Source organism: Medicago sativa, chromosome 8 (assembly GCF_051527215.1).
Source record: "Medicago sativa cultivar Bolivia chromosome 8, Bolivia_mono, whole genome shotgun sequence".
Taxonomy (NCBI): domain Eukaryota; kingdom Viridiplantae; phylum Streptophyta; class Magnoliopsida; order Fabales; family Fabaceae; genus Medicago; species Medicago sativa.
In genome coordinates, this window is record NC_140756.1 from 38,455,544 (window position 1) to 38,479,020 (window position 23,477).

Genomic DNA, 23,477 nt, shown 5'->3' on the forward strand with positions numbered 1-23,477 from the left:
TATAGTGCAGTATATGGCCTTCACATTAGAGAAAACACCATTTTGCCAAAGGTTATGAGCATATACATGAAGTATTTGACTTGAATCAATGTTATGGTTCATTATCTATCAGTAAATAATATTATTCCAATGTATATGAATCATTCCCATGAAGAGTTGCAACTTTTGGTTCTAAAGTGATTCCATTATTTTGGAAATCACCAACGGATCATAGTAGATGAGGTATGTAAAATAAAGACATGCAAGTAAATGACTTAAAAGTAAATGTCTGGAAATGTAAAGCAAAAAAAATGAAAGACAAGAAAGTAAAGAAATGCAAGTAAAGAACAAAAGCTTAAGAAAAATTGTAGGAATTGATTTCAACCTTGGGGTAAGTTTACGAGTATGTAGAGATGTTTTTTTGCCTCGGTAAATTTGCTGGTTTTAAGTGTTTGCAACAGTTGTAGACAATACATTAATTTCGACTTATAAGGCATAAACCAGTATATTTCAAGTGTTTGTTACAGTTATTTTGGCATGCTTACTAAATTTTCAATGCTGAGAATGTATTTATTTTTAAACATTCTAGAGGCAATGCTAGTTTTATTTTATTTATTTTTTGAACGGCAATGCTAAGTAATATCTATCTACAGAAACATGGACAAAAACTGAAGCGCAGGTGGTAAGCCTTTTGAATCCAGTGGGATGAAGATCTGAAAGATATATAGTTTTAAGATATAAATATAGGAATCCATATCTAAAGTACAAGATAAATGTAAAAACTTGTTCCATAACCTTTCTATAAAGAAGTGCTGTTTACTTTAGATTAGAAAAATGAATGTGAAAACTTCTTTTGATAAACTAATTATCATCCAATTTCCATGTCTCTTTAGCATCGTTGAAATATATGATGATTTACCCTACCTACGATTTAAAAATTAATATTTTGTCTTTAAAAGAAAACGTTTTTCAAAAAATTACTAAAGGGTCTACTTTAGATTATAGAAATGAATGACAAAGTTCCTTTTATGGACTGATTATTGTTCTCGCATTTCCACTTGCTTGCATGCACCACCATCTTTATTAATCCGACGTTAAATGAAAAAAATCTTCATTAATCCAAAACCTAATTGCAAATTAACCTTCCCACATTCGAAGCATTAACAATGGTGCTTTGTAGTGCACAACGAAAAGCTGATGTTTTGCTTCTCTTCACATACTTGAGCTTGTTTTGTTGGACGACTAGTATTGTCATGGCAGAAAATATTGATAGTATGAAGCCAGGAGATAAACTGAATGCCAGTACCAAATCCATGTTGAGTTTTAAACAACGTAGATATTGCATGAATTTTGACCAAAAACCAGATCGTGAAAACCTCACTTATCTTTGCATATTTGGCCAAGGGAGAGATACTTGGTTAGTGTGGGTTGCTAACAGAAACCAACTTGCAGACAAAAGTTCAGCAGTTCTATCACTAGACCACTCTTATTTACTCAAAATAGAATCCGAAATTGTTGACCCAATAATCCTGTATTCTTCACCTCAACCTTTTAACAATAGTACTATTGTTGCCACCTTGTTGGATAGTGGTAACTTCGTGTTGAAAGATATTCAGAACAACATTGTGTTGTGGCAAAGTTTTGATCACCCAACCGATAGTTGGCTCCCTGGGATGAAATTAGGTGTGAATCACAAAACTGGTCATAAATTGTCACTGGTTTCAAGAATCAGTGAAACAATCCATGCTCCTGGTCCATTCAGGCTTGATTGGGAACCCAACAGAAAAGAATTGGTCATCAAGCATAGAGAAAAGGTTTATTGGAGAAGTGGAAAACTGAAAAACAATACATTTGAGTATATATCTGGAAAGGACTTTATGGTCAACGCTGTGTCGAATGAGAATGAAGAGTATTTATCATACACAACTACAAATGAAGACAGTTGTACAGTATGGACTCTATTACAAACTGGGCAACTGATAGACAGGAAGGAAGTGATCACATAGGAAGGGCTGATATGTGTTATGGGTATAACACTAATGATGGATGCCAAAAATGGGGTGATGCAAAGGTGCCTACATGCCGGAATCCTGGTGATAAGTTTGATAGCAAGACAATTTACCCTAATGAAAATATTGAACACGATATTCTAAATGCTAGTTATGGCATAAGTGATTGCCAAGATATGTGCTGGAGTAAATGCAGCTGCTTTGGATTCGAAAACTTGTATCATAATGGAACTTGTTGTGTCTTCTTGGTATCAACTGAAGGTCTTAACATCGCAGGGAGTGGTGATTACAAGTTTTACAATATGCTAGTTAAGAACAACACCGATCACAAAGGTATGTATATTCGTTGTTGTTGTTAAAATCCTGACTTAAATTTTAAAATCCAGGATTTTGCAACTTTATTCACCTTCAACGACTCAAATCCATAGCAGAATCCTAAAATATGCAAAATCCTAGTAAAATCGTATCAAAACTGCACAATATCGTGAAATCCATACAAAATTGCACTATTTTAAAGGGTTTTGAAGGATTTTGTCCTGTTTTTTTGTAATTATTTATGTATAAGTATTTTGTGAACTTTAAAAGTGACTCATTTATGATTATATACAATTTATAACATATATTTAGCATTTTTTTGTTTTGGTAAAATCCATCGATTTCGATTGCGATTTTACGATTTCTTGTATCAATTCTACAAAAGTAATTCAATAAAATCCTTCGATTTTGATTGTGATTTTACGATTTTCGATTTCGCTATTCCCTTTCGACTTGAAGCAAAATCCCGATTTTGACAAGTATATCCCTAACTAGAAAATACTACATTTTAATTATACCTTTCTACCAGAGGATGTAATGTCCCTAACTAGAAATCAAAATAGAACTTAATCTTATTCTCTCCTATTAGCTTGTTAGTATATTTATGAAAAAACTACGTCGCTCGCCACTTGAGCCATGTAGGCTTTCGTCAATTCCTTGATTTTGTATCTGTTAGAATTAAGTAAATCTGTAGATATTCATTTAATTGTACAATTTCCTAGATTGTTTGTTTATAATCTTAGAGAATACAACTTCTTAATGGTAATTCATTAGGCGTTCAATTTATTTATTGTAACACCAATTTAAATAGAAGTTGTGTGATCTGAGTATTGACACACATAATTTACAGAAGTTAAGGTATCCAAGGAAGGTAATACTAACAAGTTGATATTGATTTGCGTTGGAATCGGGATTTTTCTACTCATTATTGGTTTTTCCATTTTGTTTCGAGCATTAAGGAAATGAAAATATCTTCTTCAAGGTAATTACATTTTTCTTAACAAGAAAAAATTTAATACTACTATAAAAATATCCCTTAATAATTCATTTTTCATCTTTATATAAACAGAGAGGGAAAGAATGAGAACGCAGATTGAGATTCAAGATCTAGAAGGTTCTAGGCAATACTCTAATGGCGATGATCTAATAGGCGATTTAAGCAATGGAGATGACCTAAAAGTGTTTAGCTATTCATCAATACTTGTGGCTACCAATGGCTTTTCATTAGAAAATAAGTTAGGACAGGGTGGCTTTGGACCTGTTTTTAAGGTGACACTTTTTTATAGTTTTTCTGAGATAAAATAAGTACATGATTAAACAGTTAAGATAATGCATTCATCAATTTTATTAATGATGTTTTTATATTCAATTCAGGGAATTCATCAATTTTAAGTAGCTGTGAAGAAACTTTCAAAAACATCTGGACAAGGAATGACTGAGTTTAGAAATGAATTAACACTCATTTGTAAGCTTCAGCATACAAATCTTGTTCAACTAATCGGTCATTGCATTCATGAACAAGAGCGAATGTTGATCTATGAGTATATGCCCAACAAAAGCTTGGACTTCTTTTTATTTGGTGAGATATATTAACTTTACAATATCTCATTAAGGTTGTGTATTGAATATTAAGAAGAGTAATTTAAATTTCTTGATGCAGAGAACTAAAAGTTATTAATATATACCAGTAAAGTTATATTTATTTTAATACTTCTTCTCATGGCATTGTATTTTTTTTCCTTTTTTGTGAGAAGATTCCACTAGAAGAAAGTTGTTAGATTGGAACAAACACTTTAGCATAATAGAAGGAATTGCTCAGGGATTACTATACCTTCACAAATACTCAAGACTCCAAATTATCCAGAGATTCGAAGGCTAGTAATATTCTCCTTGATGAAAATATGAACCCGAAAATTTCTGATTTTGGTGTGGCAAGAATGTTCACAAAACAAGAAACCGAAGCAAATACCAACAGAATTGTTGGGACATAGTGAGTTTTTCGTGTTCTCTTTTGCATCTAAATTCTAATGAGAATTGCGTAAACTGAAACTATTTTTTAATGTCGGTAATATTTTTTGTTCCATACAGTGGTTACACTTACATGTCTCCAGAGTATGCGATGGAAGGAGTATTTTCTACAAAGTCTGATGTGTATAGCTTTGGAGTGCTGCTCCTTGAAATTATCAATGGTGAAAAAAACAATAGTTTCTACTCTGAAGACAGACCACTTAATCTAGTAGAACATGTATGTCATCATTTCTCTATACTCATTCTAAACAATGCATGCATGTTGACTGAGTTTTGACATGAAATATTTCACTGATGTGATCACAGGCATGGGAGCTATGGAAATAAGGCGTGGTTCTTGAGTTGGTGGAACCAATAATCCTATATGCTTCACCTCAACCTTTGAATAGAAGTACTATTGTGGCCACCTTGTTGGATACATGCAACTTTGTGTTGCAAGATATTCAGACGAAGAAGGTATTGTGGCAAACTTTTAGATCATCCTACTGATAGTTTTCTCCCTGGGATGAAATTAGGTGTGAATCACAAAACTGGTAAAAATAGCAGCTTCTGGTCCATTTAGGCTTGATTGGGAACACATAGAGGTAGAGAATTGCTTATTAAACATAGAGAAGAAGTTTACTTCAAAAGTGGAAAGTTGATCAGACATAATAAATTTGAGCATATAGCTGAAGATAAAGAAGTTCAGTACACACCTGTGTCTAATGAGAATGAAGATTCCTTCTCATTTACACTATCAAATGATGAAGACCTTACTATATGGGCTCTAATGGGAAATGGGCAGTTGATAAACAGGAAAAAGAAAGGAGATACTTTAGCAATGGCTTATGTGTGTTAAGGCCAAAAGTACGAGGACAGGCCTGCTTGCAGGAATTTTGGTGATGTATTTGAAAGTAAAGAAGGTTATCCCAATCCCAATATGACAATGTTAAATGATATAGGAAATGCTAGCTATACCATAAGTGATTGTCAAGCTATGTGTTGGCGAAACTGCAGCTGCTTTGGATTCAAAAAGTCTAATACCAATGGAACTGGTTGTATGTTCTTTCTATCATCTGAAGGTCATAATTTTGCAGCTGGTGGTGAAGAATTTTACCTTTTGCGTGAGAAAATACAAGATATTTATGTCTCTAAATCATTTTACCAACTTGAAAGTGAAAAAAAAATATACTTGTTATTAGTGTTGTATTATAGGCGTATATTAAATTGGGACCATATTAAATTTTAGGCGCAAAATTGAGCATGTAATTCTCTAACTCACAGACTATGTACAACTTTTTGCTTTTTAAACTGATAAAAGCGTCTCACTTTGGATAAGAGCAGGTTTGGACACGTGTGAAATGCTCACTTCACATTTGGACCATATCAAACGTCGTCAACTTATCTAACAGAGGTTTGGCGGCCGCATTTAAACCATCAAACTCTGCCCTCGTAACCGGTTGATCTCCCATGGCTGATCACGTTAAAAAAAAAAACAGGAGAAACCTGCTCTGATATCAACTGACGCAGTACAGAAGCGTAAGATAGCAAGCGCTAAACCTAAAAGATAAACTGACAGGTTGCAAGCGACAAACCTATCAAAATAAGGGTTTCCAGAATCCACCAGAATTGAGAGAAAATCTCGAATAATTTTATTGAATCAAAAAGTGCCTCTAGACTGCATAATGCTCTGTTTAAATAGAAAAAGAAATAACAAACCTGTGGGCCGAAATAAAACAAAACGAAATAATAATAGAAAGTTCTAGAAAATTACTAAGATTTGGCTAAAATAAAATACTATAAAATTACTAAGGAAACCCTCCTGCATCAATTGTACATACAATATTTGAGCCATTATATAAAAAACAGGTATTTAGGTACTTCAAAGGACATCATTTGTTTCAAATGAGTCTATTCACAATATTTATTAATTACTTTATATTCTTCCTACCACTTCACATGAAGTAGAAATTTCGGTCATGGAATAGGTGTCAGTATCAAGACTTTTAGAAGTTGTTTCCCCTTCAAAGATCTCTCTTCTAACATAAAATGCTGGCCTTCTTGGTAAGGTTGTGAGTTCATATTTGTTTGCTAACATTGATATAACATCAGGCATTGTTGGTCGATCACTTGCATATTGTTCCACACATAACAGACCAACATGAATGCACCTTTGCACTTCATCAGGAACAAATGTGTTGTTTAATGTTGGATCCATTAACTGTAGATACTCACCGTCATTCCATAGCTCCCATGCCTATCAGTTACTTTATCAAATTAGAAAAAGTAACAATTTTTATAATAAAAAAATTAAAGTCAATGAGACAAATTTACATACATGTCCTATTAGATTTAGTGGGCGATCAACGTCATAAAAGCTATTGTTTCTTCTACCACAAATAATTTCAAGTAGCAGCACACCAAAGCTATAAACATCAGACTTTGTTGAACATATTCCTTCCATGGCATACTCTGGAGACATGTATCCACTGTACAAAAAATTATTTAAGAACATCAAAAGTATTTTGTTTATGCAATCATCAATAAAGTTTAGAGCACTCACTATGTCCCAACAATCCTGTTAGTATTTACTATGGATTCCTGTTGTGTGAACATTCTCGCCATGCCGAAATCAGAAATTTTTGCGTTCATATTCTTATCAAGAAGTATGTTGCTAGCCTTCAAGTCTCTATGAATGATTTTGAGTCTTGAGTACTTATGAAGATAAAGTAGACCTTGAGATATTCCTTCTATTATGTTCAACCGCTTCTTCCAATCTAGACATTTCCTTCTTGTAGAATCTTCCCAATGAGTTACATAAAACATGATATGTTATTTTCATGTTTGGATAACATGTTATATTAGTGAAGAGAAATGATAGCAAGACACATCCTAACACATAATTTCCATCACACTCTATGATTGGTTAAAATCCACATGGGACCCACAAACTTTATATGGGACCCACATGATTTGATGGGACCTATGTGAATTTAAACCAATCAAAGAGAATGTGTTGGAAAGTATGTGTTAGAATAAGTGTTGATAGCATTCCTTGTTAGTGAAACTTCTAGAATATATACTACAATATTTTAGTTGGCTAAAGCAAAGTTTGGTGGCTGCATAATAATGATCACATTTATAAGGATCAACGATTATATTTTGCCCCAAATTTTCGAGACACCATAGATTGAACACACTGTAAAATCCAAGGTGAGAGAAAATAAACTAAAAATTGTGAATTGTATATGTTGGTGTCGGATGTTAAAATGTGTGTCAACAAAACATTTATCTATATGAATTTGTCCAACACATTCTCACCAAATAGATAGAAATCCAAGCTTTTGTTTGACATGTATTCATATATTAGAATCCTTTCTTCTTCATGAATGCAACAACCAAGTAGTTGTACAAGATTTCTGTGCTGAAGTTCACATATAAGTACCAATTCATTTTTGAATTCCACAATTCCTTGTCGAGATGTTTTTGAAAGTCTTTTTACAGCAATTTCTTGCCCTGTTGGCAAAATTCCCTGAAGTTGTAGAACAAAAATCACCAATCTTAATTACAACGGTAATGCACCTTATAAACGGGTAGTTTGTTTGCAACATGAAGGTGATACCAAAATTATAATAGTAAGTAATTTAAATCTAAATTAGAATCGTAAAGTCACCTTATAAACAGGTCCATAACCTCCTTGTCCTAACTTGTTTTCAGGTGAAAAGTCCATAGTTGCTTCCAAAATTGATGTATAGTTAAAAACTTTTATATCATGTCCCTTGAAGTCATCTTCAAGATCTTTGATATCGTAGAATTCCGCTAAATCATTGCTCTTATCTTCCTTTCTTTTACTTTTCTTATCTACAATAACAAAGAAAAAAAAAAAGATAAAGATAGAAAACAAAGGGATTGAGTTTAGTAAATATGCAGGTACCTTTACGCGCATATTTTTGTTTCCTTTTGGCTACACATAAAAGGAGTGTGCATAATATGAGTATAGCAGCTGCTATTGCAGCACCTATCAATATCCACATGTTTTTACCTGCATTGTGATATAAGGATGGTAATCACAAAAAAAAAAAAAAAAAAAATCATTTTATTTTTAGAAAAAATATTAGTGTTGATTTTTAAATGTTCTATATAATATGTCTAATGCTGGTAGGAGTAACTTAGACAGCGGCGAAGCTCTATCACCCTATGTATAATTCAAATCTGCGACGCGCGGGTGCGCGATCTATATAGTTATCTAAAAAATAAATAAAATGATATTGGACTTACGATGGTGATTTAGCGTTGGCTTTACCATGACGTTAAAGATATTTGGATACTCCCAATCAACATCTTTTGTCGAATTCGAAGAATAAAATATACATCCAGTCCCATTACGATAAAATTCTTGGAACCCATTGCAGTCACAGTTTCTCCAACAACTGAGCTTACAGTCACTATAACCATAAGCCACATTGTCTTGGACGGTTGCCCTGGTTTTGGGTCTGCCTTTCTTTATTTGAAACACCTCACCAGGTTCCCTGCAAGTTGGTATATCCTCCCATTTTTGGCACCCTCCATCACGATTATATCCATAACACACATCTGCATTAGCAATCTCTCCTTCACTACTCGTTAACATCCCTGTTGAGAACAGTTCCCACCCTGGGAACATCTTATAATTTTGATCTTTGATTTCGAAAGTGAAAGAGTCTTCATCCTTGTCAATAATGTACTGATACACTCGTTGAATTTTCACTGGAATGTTCTCGAATAAACCATTGCTTCTACGTTTTCCGCTTTTCCAATACACTTTGCCGCGTTGCATGATGTTCAATTCACCTTCGTTAGGTTCCCATTCAAGACTAAATCCACCTGAATTTGGTAGTGACGGAGCCAACCATGAAACCAATGACCAATTATGTCCGGTTTTTCGGTTAACACCTAACTTCATTGTTGGGATCAAAGTGGCTGTGGGATAATCAAAACTCTGCCATAATATACTCTTTGTCCCATTTGTGTGAAGTTGTTGAAGCACAAAGTTACCGGTGTCTAACATAGTGGCGACAGTGTTGTTGGAGGGTTGAGGTGAAGAGTAAATGATTATTGGTAAATTCCTATTTTGTGATTCTATTTTGAGCACACCAGAGTAGTCTAATGATAGAACTGCTGAATTTAAGTCAATGGAATGATTTCTATCATGCATCCACACTACTTTTCCATAATCAGCATTAACACCAATGAACAAGTGAGCATCCTCGCTATCTAATGTTCGATTGAAATATAGACAATACTTGCCTTGTTTAGAACATAGCTTGGATTTGTACTTTATTGTATCACCTGGCTTCAAACTATCATTTGTTGCATTAGCACAAATAATAGAAGTAGAACTCCACCACAACCATAAGCATATCAATGCAACTAGTTTCTTCATTTCAAAGCTTACAAGATTGATGAATATTGTTTCAAAAAGAAAGAGAAATATACACTAAACCCAAACGAGAATAGTATCAACTTTTACAGTCTGAACTGCCCAACTTTGGATAAAAAAAAATTATACAATTTACTTTAGGCTCTTATCAGAGTTAGTTCAGGTTTCCACGATTAGTCACAAACCAACTTTACCTTTATTTTTCCACTACAAAATGTTGGACTAAAATATGTTTCTCAGTAACTTTTTGGAAAGCAAAGGAAACAATCAGTTTATTTTTATACAATAATAATTAGGAAAATGCAAACCAGTGTCATGTGGCAAAGGTACTTGTTAAAAAACCAAGTATAAAAAAATTATCTTCAAACATCAATCTCTTATTAAAGGATTAAAACTGATATTTTCAATACAAATTTATCTTTGCTTTGTTTTTTTAACAAATGTTTCATGAACACCGGTTAGCATAACCTAATAATTATGGGTGACTAATGTAAAAAACCTAACAACGTCTCCAGCTCACCAGGGGGCATAAGTAATTATTTTTAGAAACTCAAGCAATGAAATTAAATAACAATTTTTGTAATAGGCAAATTAAACGACGTAATATATAAATAAAGAAAAGACTTTTTTTATTCAAAAAAAATAATGAAAAGATTTTGGCTTTTTTTGTTCATGAAAGAATACAATTTTCAAGTAGCTGTCATCTGATCTTTTATTCTGGCTATGATCTGTTGTTAATTCGTCTCATTCAAATAAAGCATCATTTCCCATCTTGTTCTTTCTAGGTTAGTTTTCGTCTAGTTTCAACCTTGTTGGCCGATACCCCTCCTAAAAAATACTGTCAACCGTAAACAAAATACCTAATTGCAAAAAAATATATGATGTATATATATTTTTTTTTTTAGTTTAGAGACCTATTTAAAAAGTTTCAATTACTTTAGTTACCTACAAAGTAATACAACCTTTCATGCATTATCTTTACTATTCAGAAAAGTAATAAAAAGTGAAAGATGTGTTCTTTTTTAGACCAAAGCAGACTCAAAAATAAATAATCAGCAGCTTATCATATTATTTAATTTTCAATATATTAGTCTATTACTACTAAATTGAAATTGTTAGTTTACAGAAAAATGTCAGTAAATTAAGTTTAAAAAAGAGGACAACAGTATGACCAGAGATGTTATCAACTTTCCATCACTCATCCTTCAATAAGTGTGTTAAAGTAGACTGATATTTTTCCTTGCTTTAAAAAAGTAGTGTTGGGGAAAAGTACTCTTCTTGAACATTTTGTAGTGGAACATAAAAATAATGTTGGTTTTATTAGATTGTGTGGAACGTGAAATCTGATGAGGACAATAAGTAGTACTTATCCCCAGGTACTAGGTTCGATTCCCACGTGAGGCAAAAACACTACAAGGGGGTAGTGATTAAGCTTGTGAGTAACAGTGCCGGGTAGCGCATAGTGGAAGTCGGCCAAGGCCGGGTAGCCCAGGGAAGTCGGGCTGTTACAAAAAAAGGCGCCTTTTATTGTAACAGCCCAGGCGGGTCCCGACTAGGCACTGTACCCCCCGGCACTGTTACTCACAAGCTTAATCACCCCCCCCCCCCCCTATAGTGGTGTTTTTGCCTCCCGTGGGAATCGAACCTAGTACCTGGGGTTAAGTACTAGTTCAATGCATTCCCACTACCAATTGAGCTACCAAATGTAACTTAATGACCCAAGGCACGGTCTGAATCGACGTGCTCTGATACCAAATGTAACACCCATACTAGACGTATCTAGAAAGTCTAGCATATAAGTTTACCTTTAGTGGGAATGGATTGAAGTAGTACTTATCCCCAAGTACTAGGTTCGATTCCCACGGGAGGCAAAAACACTACAAGGGGGGTAGTGATTAAGCTTGTGAGTAACAGTGCCGGGTAGCCCATAGTGGAAGTCGGCCAAGGCTGGGTAGCCCAGGGAAGTCGGGCTGTTACAAAAAGATGTAATATCCCGCCTGTCAGTATATCGGAACGGTATTAGTCGATCGTCCTAGAGAATATATCACTACTACAAAAATGAGTTTATGTAGCGCTTTTTTTTTTTTTGCTTTAGATAGTGCTTTTGAATCGCTACTGTAAATGGCGCTGGTAAAAGTGATATAGCACTTTTTTTATGTATAAAGCGCTAGCTAAAGCTTATATAACGCTTTATGTCAAAAAGCGCTAGCAAAGGGTCTCCTTAGATAGTGATTTAAAAAAAATGCCATCTAAGACAGGTTTAAAGACAACGTTTTTGTTTTAAAAACGCTATGTAACATTATGTTTAGATAACACTTTATAAAGGAAAAAAAAACGCTAGAAGAAGCATTTATTTTTATTTTTTGTCAATTTTTTTTCCTTTGCAGATAGCGTTTTTTTATCAATTTAAAGTAAAATATATATAAAGTCATAAATTTAAAGGGAAATATATATAATTTTGGCACATTATAATTGGAACTATTATTTATCAAATAAAACTTAACCATATCATAAAAAATGTATGTATATATAGCATAAAAGTCAGAAATGTATAGCCTATAATATGGTAACATAGATATCTCTAGGAGTTAAACCTAATTAGTTAACATAAACATCAAAATCTTCTATGGTATCATGCAGTCTTCATCTATCTTCTTGATCTTCTCAACATTTTTATCCAAAACAAGCAAGCAAATCATCATTCATTTCCAAATTTCGTTCACTCTCCTCCACTTGAATCCTCCACCTGAATATATACCAGAAAACACCATTAAGCAATAATACTATATTATATTAAAGATAAATTCAAAGTACTACTGATCATGAGTACAAATTAAAGCAAGATTATAAATTAAAACAACTACCGCTTCTAGCAAATGTATTGAGAAACATGAAACCCACCTTATCATAAAAATATCATATAACTTTTAGGCTGAGCATGAAATGACACCATTCTTCTTGGATTTCTCTTAGTTTATCTTTTTAGTATGTCACACACTTGAAATCATCAATGTACTGCATATATTACAACAAAAAATAACCATGTTACTTAATAAACTTAATTATATACAAATATTATACTTTAATATAAAAATAACATACCAGCTTTGGAATCTCGTTTAGTTTTGAAATGAGAATCTCTTTCATAAACCTCATCACAAAGTACCCGCAATCTATACCATTTTCTTGGCGAGGACGCTACAAAAAATAAAATAAGTTTGTATCAATCAAATTATTTATATTATTCATACACTAATTTTTTAAGGTTGTTATGTTATATTACTAAACCTGTACTTGGACCCATGATATGTTGTTAAATTTATTCTTTGATACTTGAGAGTCCCTTGCAGAGCGAAATACCTGTAGAACTCTACAAAATATAAATGTAAACTCAGATTACATACAACTAATCATATATATATATATATATATATATATATATATATATGTATATATATATATATATATATGTATATATTGTTTTCATATGCATCAATATATAAATTTATATATACTTACGTGTCAAACATATTCTACATTTTTGGGTAATTCAAATAGTCATTGAGTAATGGATCCAAATAATACATGATTTCCGATATGGGATATCAATGACAACTAACACCCAATGTCCACTACACAAATGTCAAAGTTAATTAGAAAATCTTCTATAAACTATGGTAACAAGTTAAGAAAAAATAATCAAAAACAAAGTTTCAAGGAAAATCTTACATAGGTAGAATAAATAACTTGCGCTCATCTTTATATTTCAAAAATTCCTTAACCATGTATGCTTTGACCAATTCTTGTTCTGCTTCAATTAACATCAATGATATTCGATGGGGGGATAAGAAGGATATGATTTTTTTTGCGGATAGTAACTGTGTGAGAAAGATTAAGTGAGAGAGAACGACATCAACATTAACATTCAAATCGAACATCATTCAAGTATAGATCACGTAACATCACATTTATATCAATCATTGAATAATTAACCAATACAAATAATCGTGGCAAATCAAACATGAGCACACACAAAATTTAAATCAAGAAACACCTTAATAAAGTTTCTAAATCCTCTTTTAACCTCACACTTCAAAGTTTGCATATTAATTTGATTATTTTCTCAATGGGCTACAACCGTCGCGGCGAGCCCCAAATGAACTTTGGGAAATATGAATTTTCCCTTCATCTCAATTAATTTATACTCATGATCTCGAACTCTTCTCTCTCACCCCATACCTGAATTGGCGGCGGCTACAATTCCGAATAGTTTAACAACGAGCGTCTATTTTTCGCCGGTGTAGCAACTCAATGCCTTTCCTTGCTTGCAATTTGATGTGAGACGCGACGTCGCACCAAAGACCTTCCTCTATGAGTCTAACCGATGCTCACCCTTAAAAGCCAAATTCATATCACCAAGTGGGACACCTTAGAATCCAAAGAAGTATGATGACATGTCGCACCCTTAGAAGGCAAATTAACATCACGATGTAGAACACCTCTAAAATCCAAAGAATCATGATGACGTGAAGCACCTTTAGAAGCCAAAGTATTATCACAAGGTGAAGCACCTATAGAATCCCTAGAAACATGTTGATGTGGAATAGCTTTTAAAGCCTATAAACATGTCTACATGAAGCACGCTTATAATTCCTGGAACTATCACAATGAAAAGAATTAAAATCATGCTATTCTTCAAACTTTCGATACCCGTAATATCGTCCTTGTTGTGACTGCAGTAATCAATTATCTCATTGGCACCTTGCCTCGTGAACCCTAATTCTCTTATGTTTCCTTTGCTATCTATTTCTCTGTTTGTTGTAACCCTAATTCTCTAATGGTCTCATCTATTTATAATCATCAAGTTTGTTTCTCACTTAATCTTTCTCACACAGTTACTATCCGCACCTCTATTTATAATCATCAAGTTTGTTTCTCACTTAATCTTTCTCACACAGTTACTATCCGCACCTCATCTATTTAAATAGCTGTGAGAGAGAACTTGAAGACAATTTTTTTTTTTTGCGATAATATGATTTATTTATGGAAAAGTAGGATTTAGTGGGATCTGAAAATTTTGATTTGTTTTTTTAGATTTGTTTTTTTAGTTTGGATTTGTGTTTTGGAAAAAGTTTGGATTTGTTTTTTTGGAAAAGTTTGGATTTTGTTTTTTAGTTTGGATTTGTTTTTTGGAAAAAGTTTGGATTTGTTTTTTTGAAAAAGTTTGGATTTAGTTTGTTATATATATATGATAAAAATATTAAAAAAAAAAATTCAAAAAAAAATTGAAATATGCTATGCAGGGGATCGAACAGGGGACATGTTAGTTAATGTACATTAAATCACTTGATAAAATGGCGCTTTTTTAACCTATAAGCGCTATCTTTCTCAAGCATACATTAGCGCTTTTTTTAACTTATAAGCGCTATTTAAGGTTGATTTATATATAGCGCTTTTCATAAAAAGGGCCATATACGATTAATCATGTTTTTTATTTAACTATCTATTATTTTTATTTAACCTATACTGACGCTTTCAATACAAAGCGCTAGCTAAGACCTCCGTGTTTTAATTTATAGCGCTTTAGTGTTAAAAGCGTTATTTATGAGGCGCTATATTTTCCCAATTTTGTAGTAGTGTATTTAGAGAAGAAAGTTTAATGGAGAATATTTATTACGGAGTAAGTATCAGAGACGGATTTAACGCGCTAGAGGCAAGGGCAATTGGGTAATTGCACGTTCTAAGGATATTTATTTGGATTGGCCCAAAAATATCTCACTTCTAATCTTCTTTCTCTCTCTAGGTTTTGGGTAAGAGCTTTCTCCTCCTTCTCTCTTCTCCACCTATCCCTCTCTTCTCTCCTCACCTCAATAATTCATCAAATCTTCTTCCTCAATGATCCATAACCAAGTTTTGGTTCCTTTATTATCCTTCAAGAGATTGGCAACTTGGATGAAGTTTGTTTCCAATTCTTCTCCTTTCTTAGAAGAGTTTCAAAGTTAGGGTTTTGATCTTTGGAAGTGGGGGGCTTGAGCTTGTTTATGTTATGGTTTCTTCTTGATCAAAGAATGAATATGAAGTTGGATTGGATTGTTATCACTACTCTTCCTCACAAAGGGATTCTTTTGAGATTAGGGTTTGTTGATGTTTGGAAGCTTTTGGGAATCAAGTGCAATCATGTTAGGTGAGTTGTAATATCCCGCCTGTTAGTATCAGAATATTACCAGTCGAACGTGCCAGAGGATTAATGTTGCGGAAAGAAAGTTTGAAGGAAACATTAATTAAGAGATGTCAGTTTAATACGACTTATGCAGCAGTGTCAAGCTAGATACGCTTAAGGCAAGGGCAAAGAGGTAATTGCACGCCAAAGGATATTTATTTGGAATTGGACCCAAAATCTTCATTATTTCTTTGTCTTTCTCACTCTAGGTTAGAACAATTTTCTTGTGCTCTCTCCTCTCTCTAAGAACCGATCCTCCTTCTTCTTTGGGAGCAAACCAAAGATCAAGATCATGCAAGTAAGAGAACAAGCAAGCTTTGGGTGTGTAGGAACAAGTCTCATCATATTGTTTTTCCTTTTCTTCAAGAGTAGAGATTCTAGGGTTTGGTGTAGAGCTTAAGGAAGCTTGAAGTTCACTTCTTTTGTGCAAGGTGAGTTCCATAGATAGATTATCTACCTTTGGGTTTGATTAATCTTGTATAAAATCATGATTTATGTTAGTTTAGAGTTTATGGAACTTTAGTACCCCAAGCCAATCCTAGGTGAGTATATGTTCAAATTGCCATGAGTTATGTTAAAATAAGTCTATATATGTTGTTGGATGTATTTGGTGCATTACAGGGTCGAATTGGACGAGTTTTGGGTCGAAAATGGCGAAAACCCGCAGCCGAAACACGCGAAAACGCAAGCTTCGGAGCGCTGCGCCTGTACAAGGGCGCTAGGCGCCCACACACAGGGAGCCAGCGCTAGGCGCCCCACCCCTGGCGCCAGGCGCCCCAGACAGGACAACCTCCGGGTTGTTTTGCGTTTGGGTGCTTGGGGGCAGTCGTGCGGGGGTCCGTAGCGATCGTTTCGAAGTGTTCTTTTGTTGTTTTTACTTATCTTTCTACTGGAACAAACTTGGCTTTATCAAATCATAGAATTTTCAAATGGCTTGAAACTTGGGTTTATGGCATTTTCGGTCTTTAGAAAGTATTGGAAATTTGCACACGTCGTCAATTGATCCTTGCACCATTAATCATGGCAATCTTAGCATGTATCACGAGGATGGCTCAAGAGAGTTTAAGCATGATGGGGTAGTGATGAACTAAAATGTGAAATGAAATTAGAGCCTTGACATAGCTTGTCAAGAACTAGAATAGCTTATAAGGAAATAGAATGTTAGGTATGAGTAGTATGCTTGCGTAGATGCGAAGTGGTATAGAGTATTCTCTTCGCATAGAAGTTAGAGTGCCATACGAGTATGTCAAGATGTGAATGAATTAGACATTTATTCACATAGCAAGTTAGGGAAGCATATAGTTTACCTATAGTTGGATCGTATAGGAATCCGAGGTAAAAGAGATAGCACGTATAGATTTAATACTTATGCGTTTATAGACTAAGACTTTAATAAAGCTGTGAAGCGATTAGATATCTATTCACAAAGAAAGCTTTAATAAGATGTAGTGGTCGTGTCTCTTGTGTCCACACTAGGTTGGTTCAAGAGGTTTCCATTAGGTGAAACGGGGTTAGCCGTAAGGATCCCGCACGTCACTGCAGGAGTGCCGTTGGTTATACCTTAGATAGGTTTCCATCGGATAGATAGGGATTGCGCTCGAGGTTACTCCACTCGGGGCTTTCCGTAAAATAAACTCAGATTATAGCTGTTTGCTAAACGCTAACTTAATGAATGAATCTGACTATGCATATTATTAGATATATTTATGTTATGTCATAGAGCCTTGACGTAGATCGTCAAGAATTAGTAGAGCCTTGATGTAGATCGTCAAGAATAGTAGAACATAGACGTAGAACGTCAAAACTAGTATGATAGTAAGATAGAATATGTTGTTAGATACGACATAGTTATGCATAGAGCAAGTATAGAGAAAGATATGCCGAAGACGATCTTAGGTTTCCCCTAATCGTCCGGTTTAGAATCGTGTCATGATTATAGTATGCTTAGGCCTCGATACGTAGAGCGTATTCTTGGCATTGCGGTTTTAGATCCCCCTCGAACGCCATGACACGTATAGGAAGTGAAGCCTATAACAAGTGAGATAAGACTATGACGGCCCTAGTATGCACGACCGTCTAAGTATGCAAGTCCCCACACACGTATAATCAACCGTCAGGTTGTATTTTTAGACACGTGGTGACCGTAGGTTTCCCCTGAGGTTGCCTATAGCCTAGGATTTAGGGGAACTCACTGAGACATTATGTCTCATTCCAATCCTTATTTGTTTCAGATAAACAGGTTGGATTAGCAAGCTAGTAGCCGAATGGATGATGCGACAAGTGTTCGTTCGTACCCGCTGCAGGATGATGTGGATAATCAAGGATGCATTTGTATTATTTTTTTTAGAGAAGTTGTGTTGTATTAAGATTATGTACGAATGCATTTGGTTGTATATTCATTCATTTGTAGTTATTGTTGTAAATTTTAATGTATCCAGTACTAAACTAACGCACATGCTAGACTTTCTAGATACGTCTAGTGTGGGTGTTACATTTGGTATCAGAGCTGGTCGATTCAGATCGTGCCTTGGGTCATTAAGTTACAACAAAGGTAGTAGGACCATTGGGTTCCGGGTAAATGTTCTAGTTGTTGTTGTTAGTTGAGCCTGATCAACTCAATTTAGCATTCGACGATTAGAATGGATGCCTGAGAGCTGAATAGGACCCTGGAGGGACGAAGTATGTGAAGAAGATGCACTGGAAAGTGTGAGCTCAGAAGTAAGAACTCGGAATGAGTATTAGTAAGAAGTTGATCGTGCCAGTAGGTGGACGGTGAACTAAGCAAGTAGAAGTATGAATCCTCCGGGAATGTAAGGCAATGTAAAGAATGGACGTTCAGACAGCGTTGGAAAGTTGTTGCTGATGCTTCATATACCTGTAAGTGAAGAATGTAGAAATATCTTAGCAGGACCTGCAGCTTCAGTAAAGGGTCGTAGTTAGAACGGAATTGTATTCCAGAAAGTAAGCGTAAGGCTACAAGATAGAGAGCAGTCGACGTAGGTTGACGGGATTAGTAGACTCTCAGGATTAGTGTTATGTTATTGAAGTTATGGACTTGAATGTTCAAGTGAACAAGGTTCTAGTGTTCAGGAAGCTATGTTAAGCGGCAACGCAGAGAAGTAAGCTACTCGTAGTAGAAAGGGATTCAGTGAAGTTTTATGTTATCAGGAATGAAGCATTAGTTTCTAAAGTGCCGAGAATTGTATCGAATTAGGTTGATGCTTGCCATGCATATGTAGTAGAATATTTTAGATGTTGGGAATGACTGATGTGCATTGATTTAATTGAGAAATAAAAATTTATGCTAAGTATGTTTTTGAAAATTTAGCTGAAGAAAACTCATCAATAGCGAACCTGGAGCGAAATTTTCGGTTTTCCCGAAGACTTTCAGTTCGTCTCTAGGGAATACAGTGACTATTGGAGAGTTGTCTTCACCATCTTTTATGCAACGAAAAATTGTTTTTGATATCGAGTGACGAATGCATATCACATCCTATGGTTTTCAAAGGGAAAAAAAAAAAAAAAAGCATGAGCAACTATCAACGAAAATCGATCCGGCTTAACGTGACTTTGGAAGTTAATGTGTCAAAAGATAAGAATGAGTTTAGACCAAGAGTTTAGAGGCACCAGTATCTAGAATGGAAGTCACAGGTGTAGATTTGAAGGAAAGAGTTAAAGTGGTGAAGAGTTTTATGAAATCGCAAGGCTCTTGGATTTTGCTGAGATAAGAGTACCCCTCGAATCTATGTTTTGCTTGATGGACTTGCGAAGGCTCGTTAGGATGTCAAACCGTAAAGTTTACATGATTTTAGAAGGACATACGCATATGGGTGATTGAAGTTGACATTTTTAAAATTTAAATGAAATTTTTGTAGGTACCGGTCTGTTACGACTCGCGTAGTTGGGCTAAACTCACTAGAACTAGGACTTGATGGCACGTATGTGTTATCAACTCATTCTGTGATTTTAGAGTAACGACTGGGACCTAGGTTCAGTATATGTTTTTATATAGTTGTAAATCATCAACGTCAATGACCCTTGTGCTAATTTACGAAATTTTCTTAGAAAGAAAAACTAACGAGCAAGCATAGGAAGGATTAAGCAAAACATAGCATGCGAGATACGAAGCTACAATGTTAGATGCATAAGGAAGTATGTCCGAGTGCAAGATGAGTCTACTATGGGACGTTGTAAGAGTGTTTCATGGAATAGTAGTTATGTAATAGCAAAGATGTGCTCCTTGAGTTAAGTTGCTTGGAAATAAGAGTAAGTATGCCATTGATATGTCCAGAGGTAAGTTTCTTTGAGATTCAATCTTACCAGCCAAGAGTAGAGCGAGGTTGCAGAGTAGCATGCAACATAGAAGTAACGAGCAGAGTTCAAGCGGATATTAATGTAATAATAGAAGAAGAATAAAGTTTATTCGTCTCAACGGATCAGAGTATTGGTTGAAGACAACCGGTGGGAATCAGAGTAGCGCAACGGAAGTTAATTACTTAAGTTGCGAACAGTAGCCATGGAACATGGAATTTTGTAGTAGGAAACTTCGTGAAGAAGTTCAGGATAGAAATGCAGCTTTAGTGAAAAGTCTTATGTGGAAAGCAAGGAGTTCTCGTTATGTTAAGTAAGTATAGATGCTTATGCAGCCAGTAATGATTAAAGTAAAAGTTTAAAGAAAGCATCTTCACTCAGGTAAGATGAGAAAGACTAGAGTTATACAGATGAATTAATCGAGTTGCCTTTTTGGTGATGTCGAATGCGTAGAAGAGCTGTTGGTTAGTCAGAAAGAGTATTTGCTATGTTAATGGAGTACGATTTATGGGTTATGCCTGACAAAGTACATACCCTCTTATACCATGCTTGTTAAATGATAACGATACTTTCTAGAACGGTGTCAAGCCATGATTTTATAACTTTTAAAGTTAAGATTGGTTTTGAGGAACTTGGGAACGATGTTTATTTAAAAACATGAAATTTCACATTGTTAAAACTGATGAGATACGTCGTAAGCGAGTAAGCTCACTTAAGACGTACAGACTTCAGGACCAGCTTGTTAGAGACAAGTGTGAAGGAGAGTCATAGAACCTTTTTCAGATATAGAGACTCGTCCTGTGGTTCTGCAGTACTAGTATAGACTCAGTTTTAAAATGATATTTTTTTTTTCTAATCATTTATCTATTCGTTCCAAGAACCTAAGTACCAACGTTTAGAAACTCTTAGAAACAAAAGCTAGAATGAGTATCATTAATAACTAACAAGCAATGGCGCTAGAAAGTATGCCAATATTAGGAGATAAAGTTTTACGAATGACAATGCTCAAGTAATGTTCATGTCATGCGGGATGCACAGATTTGTGCTTAGAGTGTTCAATGCAAGTGCAAATAGACTTAATAGAAAGTTTCAGGAGCATGTGAATCGCCAGACAGGATAATAGATTGTCAGATGAATCAGTGTAGTTGATTTTACTTCTTCATGCCAAGCTAGACAAGTTATCCATGAATTGCAGTACAGGGAGATTATGACGAGATAGAAAGGTTTCTTAAGACTCTGATTAGAGATGAGTAGAATCATCAAGATAAGTAACATCAGTAAGAAGCATAAATCGCAAGGTGCGGTAAGAAAGATTATGTATGCGTGATAAGATGTATGCATGATAAGATGTGTTAGATACAAGTAAGCATTGCAGGGAAAACCTGGATATCAGTAGAACTCCAGTTTAAAGGCAAATCCTGAGTGATTCAGATAGAGAAAAGTTACTTAGATGCAGAGTTCATGTTAAGCAGAGAAGGAATAGATCCGAGACAAGCAATCCTCATATAACAAAAGTTAGTTTTAATCACTATGTTCTCAGATAGTTCTGTGATTTGAGGAAAATATTAAGATAGAAGAGATCATATTCGTTTATGCGGATTAAGAAGAGGAAGAGTTACGTGTTGATAAGAAAAGTATATTTCAAACTCCTTGAAGTGGTTTTACTCAGATATTGTATAACTAAAATCAAAGGAGGTAGATTTTAGTTACGATGATTGGTAGATGATTTCTAAATTTCGAGGACGAAATTTCTTTAAGGGGGGTAGAGTGTAATATCCCGCCTGTTAGTATCAGAATATTACCAGTCGAACGTGCCAGAGGATTAATGTTGCGGAAAGAAAGTTTGAAGGAAACATTAATTAAGAGATGTCAGTTTAATACGACTTATGCAGCAGTGTCAAGCTAGATACGCTTAAGGCAAGGGCAAAGAGGTAATTGCACGCCAAAGGATATTTATTTGGAATTGGACCCAAAATCTTCATTATTTCTTTGTCTTTCTCACTCTAGGTTAGAACAATTTTCTTGTGCTCTCTCCTCTCTCTAAGAACCGATCCTCCTTCTTCTTTGGGAGCAAACCAAAGATCAAGATCATGCAAGTAAGAGAACAAGCAAGCTTTGGGTGTGTAGGAACAAGTCTCATCATATTGTTTTTCCTTTTCTTCAAGAGTAGAGATTCTAGGGTTTGGTGTAGAGCTTAAGGAAGCTTGAAGTTCACTTCTTTTGTGCAAGGTGAGTTCCATAGATAGATTATCTACCTTTGGGTTTGATTAATCTTGTAGAAAATCATGATTTATGTTAGTTTAGAGTTTATGGAACTTTAGTACCCCAAGCCAATCCTAGGTGAGTATATGTTCAAATTGCCATGAGTTATGTTAAAATAAGTCTATATATGTTGTTGGATGTATTTGGTGCATTACAGGGTCGAATTGGACGAGTTTTGGGTCGAAAATGGCGAAAACCCGCAGCCGAAACACGCGAAAACGCAAGCTTCGGAGCGCTGCGCCTGTACAAGGGCGCTAGGCGCCCACACACAGGGAGCCAGCGCTAGGCGCCCCACCCCTGGCGCCAGGCGCCCCAGACAGGACAACCTCCGGGTTGTTTTGCGTTTGGGTGCTTGGGGGCAGTCGTGCGGGGGTCCGTAGCGATCGTTTCGAAGTGTTCTTTTGTTGTTTTTACTTATCTTTCTACTGGAACAAACTTGGCTTTATCAAATCATAGAATTTTCAAATGGCTTGAAACTTGGGTTTATGGCATTTTCGGTCTTTAGAAAGTATTGGAAATTTGCACACGTCGTCAATTGATCCTTGCACCATTAATCATGGCAATCTTAGCATGTATCACGAGGATGGCTCAAGAGAGTTTAAGCATGATGGGGTAGTGATGAACTAAAATGGGAAATGAAATTAGAGCCTTGACATAGCTTGTCAAGAACTAGAATAGCTTATAAGGAAATAGAATGTTAGGTATGAGTAGTATGCTTGCGTAGATGCGAAGTGGTATAGAGTATTCTCTTCGCATAGAAGTTAGAGTGCCATACGAGTATGTCAAGATGTGAATGAATTAGACATTTATTCACATAGCAAGTTAGGGAAGCATATAGTTTACCTATAGTTGGATCGTATAGGAATCCGAGGTAAAAGAGATAGCACGTATAGATTTAATACTTATGCGTTTATAGACTAAGACTTTAATAAAGCTGTGAAGCGATTAGATATCT

The 23,477-nt window shown here is 35.0% G+C and overlaps 1 protein-coding gene, 1 long non-coding RNA gene and 1 pseudogene across 4 annotated transcripts; 1 reads left to right on the forward strand and 2 right to left on the reverse strand.

The window, feature by feature from the left end:
• Window positions 1-1,046: 1,046 nt before the first annotated feature.
• On the forward strand, window positions 1,047-4,941 carry LOC146898968 (G-type lectin S-receptor-like serine/threonine-protein kinase At1g67520; annotated as a pseudogene). Its single transcript, XR_015024114.1, has 7 exons — window positions 1,047-2,321; window positions 3,154-3,285; window positions 3,373-3,572; window positions 3,678-3,882; window positions 4,058-4,293; window positions 4,392-4,548; window positions 4,638-4,941. The product of XR_015024114.1 is annotated as a G-type lectin S-receptor-like serine/threonine-protein kinase At1g67520 (transcript).
• Window positions 4,942-6,095: 1,154 nt separating this feature from the next.
• Window positions 6,096-9,843, reverse strand: LOC146898969 (G-type lectin S-receptor-like serine/threonine-protein kinase At1g67520). 2 transcript variants are annotated; one of them, XM_085732886.1, is made up of 7 exons: window positions 8,589-9,843; window positions 8,245-8,352; window positions 7,984-8,171; window positions 7,632-7,842; window positions 6,874-7,111; window positions 6,649-6,799; window positions 6,096-6,567 (listed from the first exon to the last, which is right to left on the reverse strand). In XM_085732886.1, exons 1-7 carry the CDS (start codon window positions 9,730-9,732, stop codon window positions 6,247-6,249), a joined length of 2,361 nt encoding a protein of 786 aa, XP_085589012.1. In that variant the 5' UTR covers window positions 9,733-9,843; the 3' UTR covers window positions 6,096-6,246. The 2 variants fall into 2 exon arrangements, with proteins under 2 accessions (XP_085589012.1, XP_085589013.1); XM_085732887.1 differs by lacking the exon at window positions 8,245-8,352.
• A 2,367-nt stretch (window positions 9,844-12,210) lies between these two features.
• LOC146898970 (uncharacterized) lies at window positions 12,211-13,104 on the reverse strand. Its single transcript, XR_015021556.1, has 4 exons — window positions 13,018-13,104; window positions 12,832-12,927; window positions 12,631-12,744; window positions 12,211-12,475 (listed from the first exon to the last, which is right to left on the reverse strand). It is a non-coding gene; the product is annotated as an uncharacterized LOC146898970 (long non-coding RNA).
• Window positions 13,105-23,477: the final 10,373 nt, after the last annotated feature.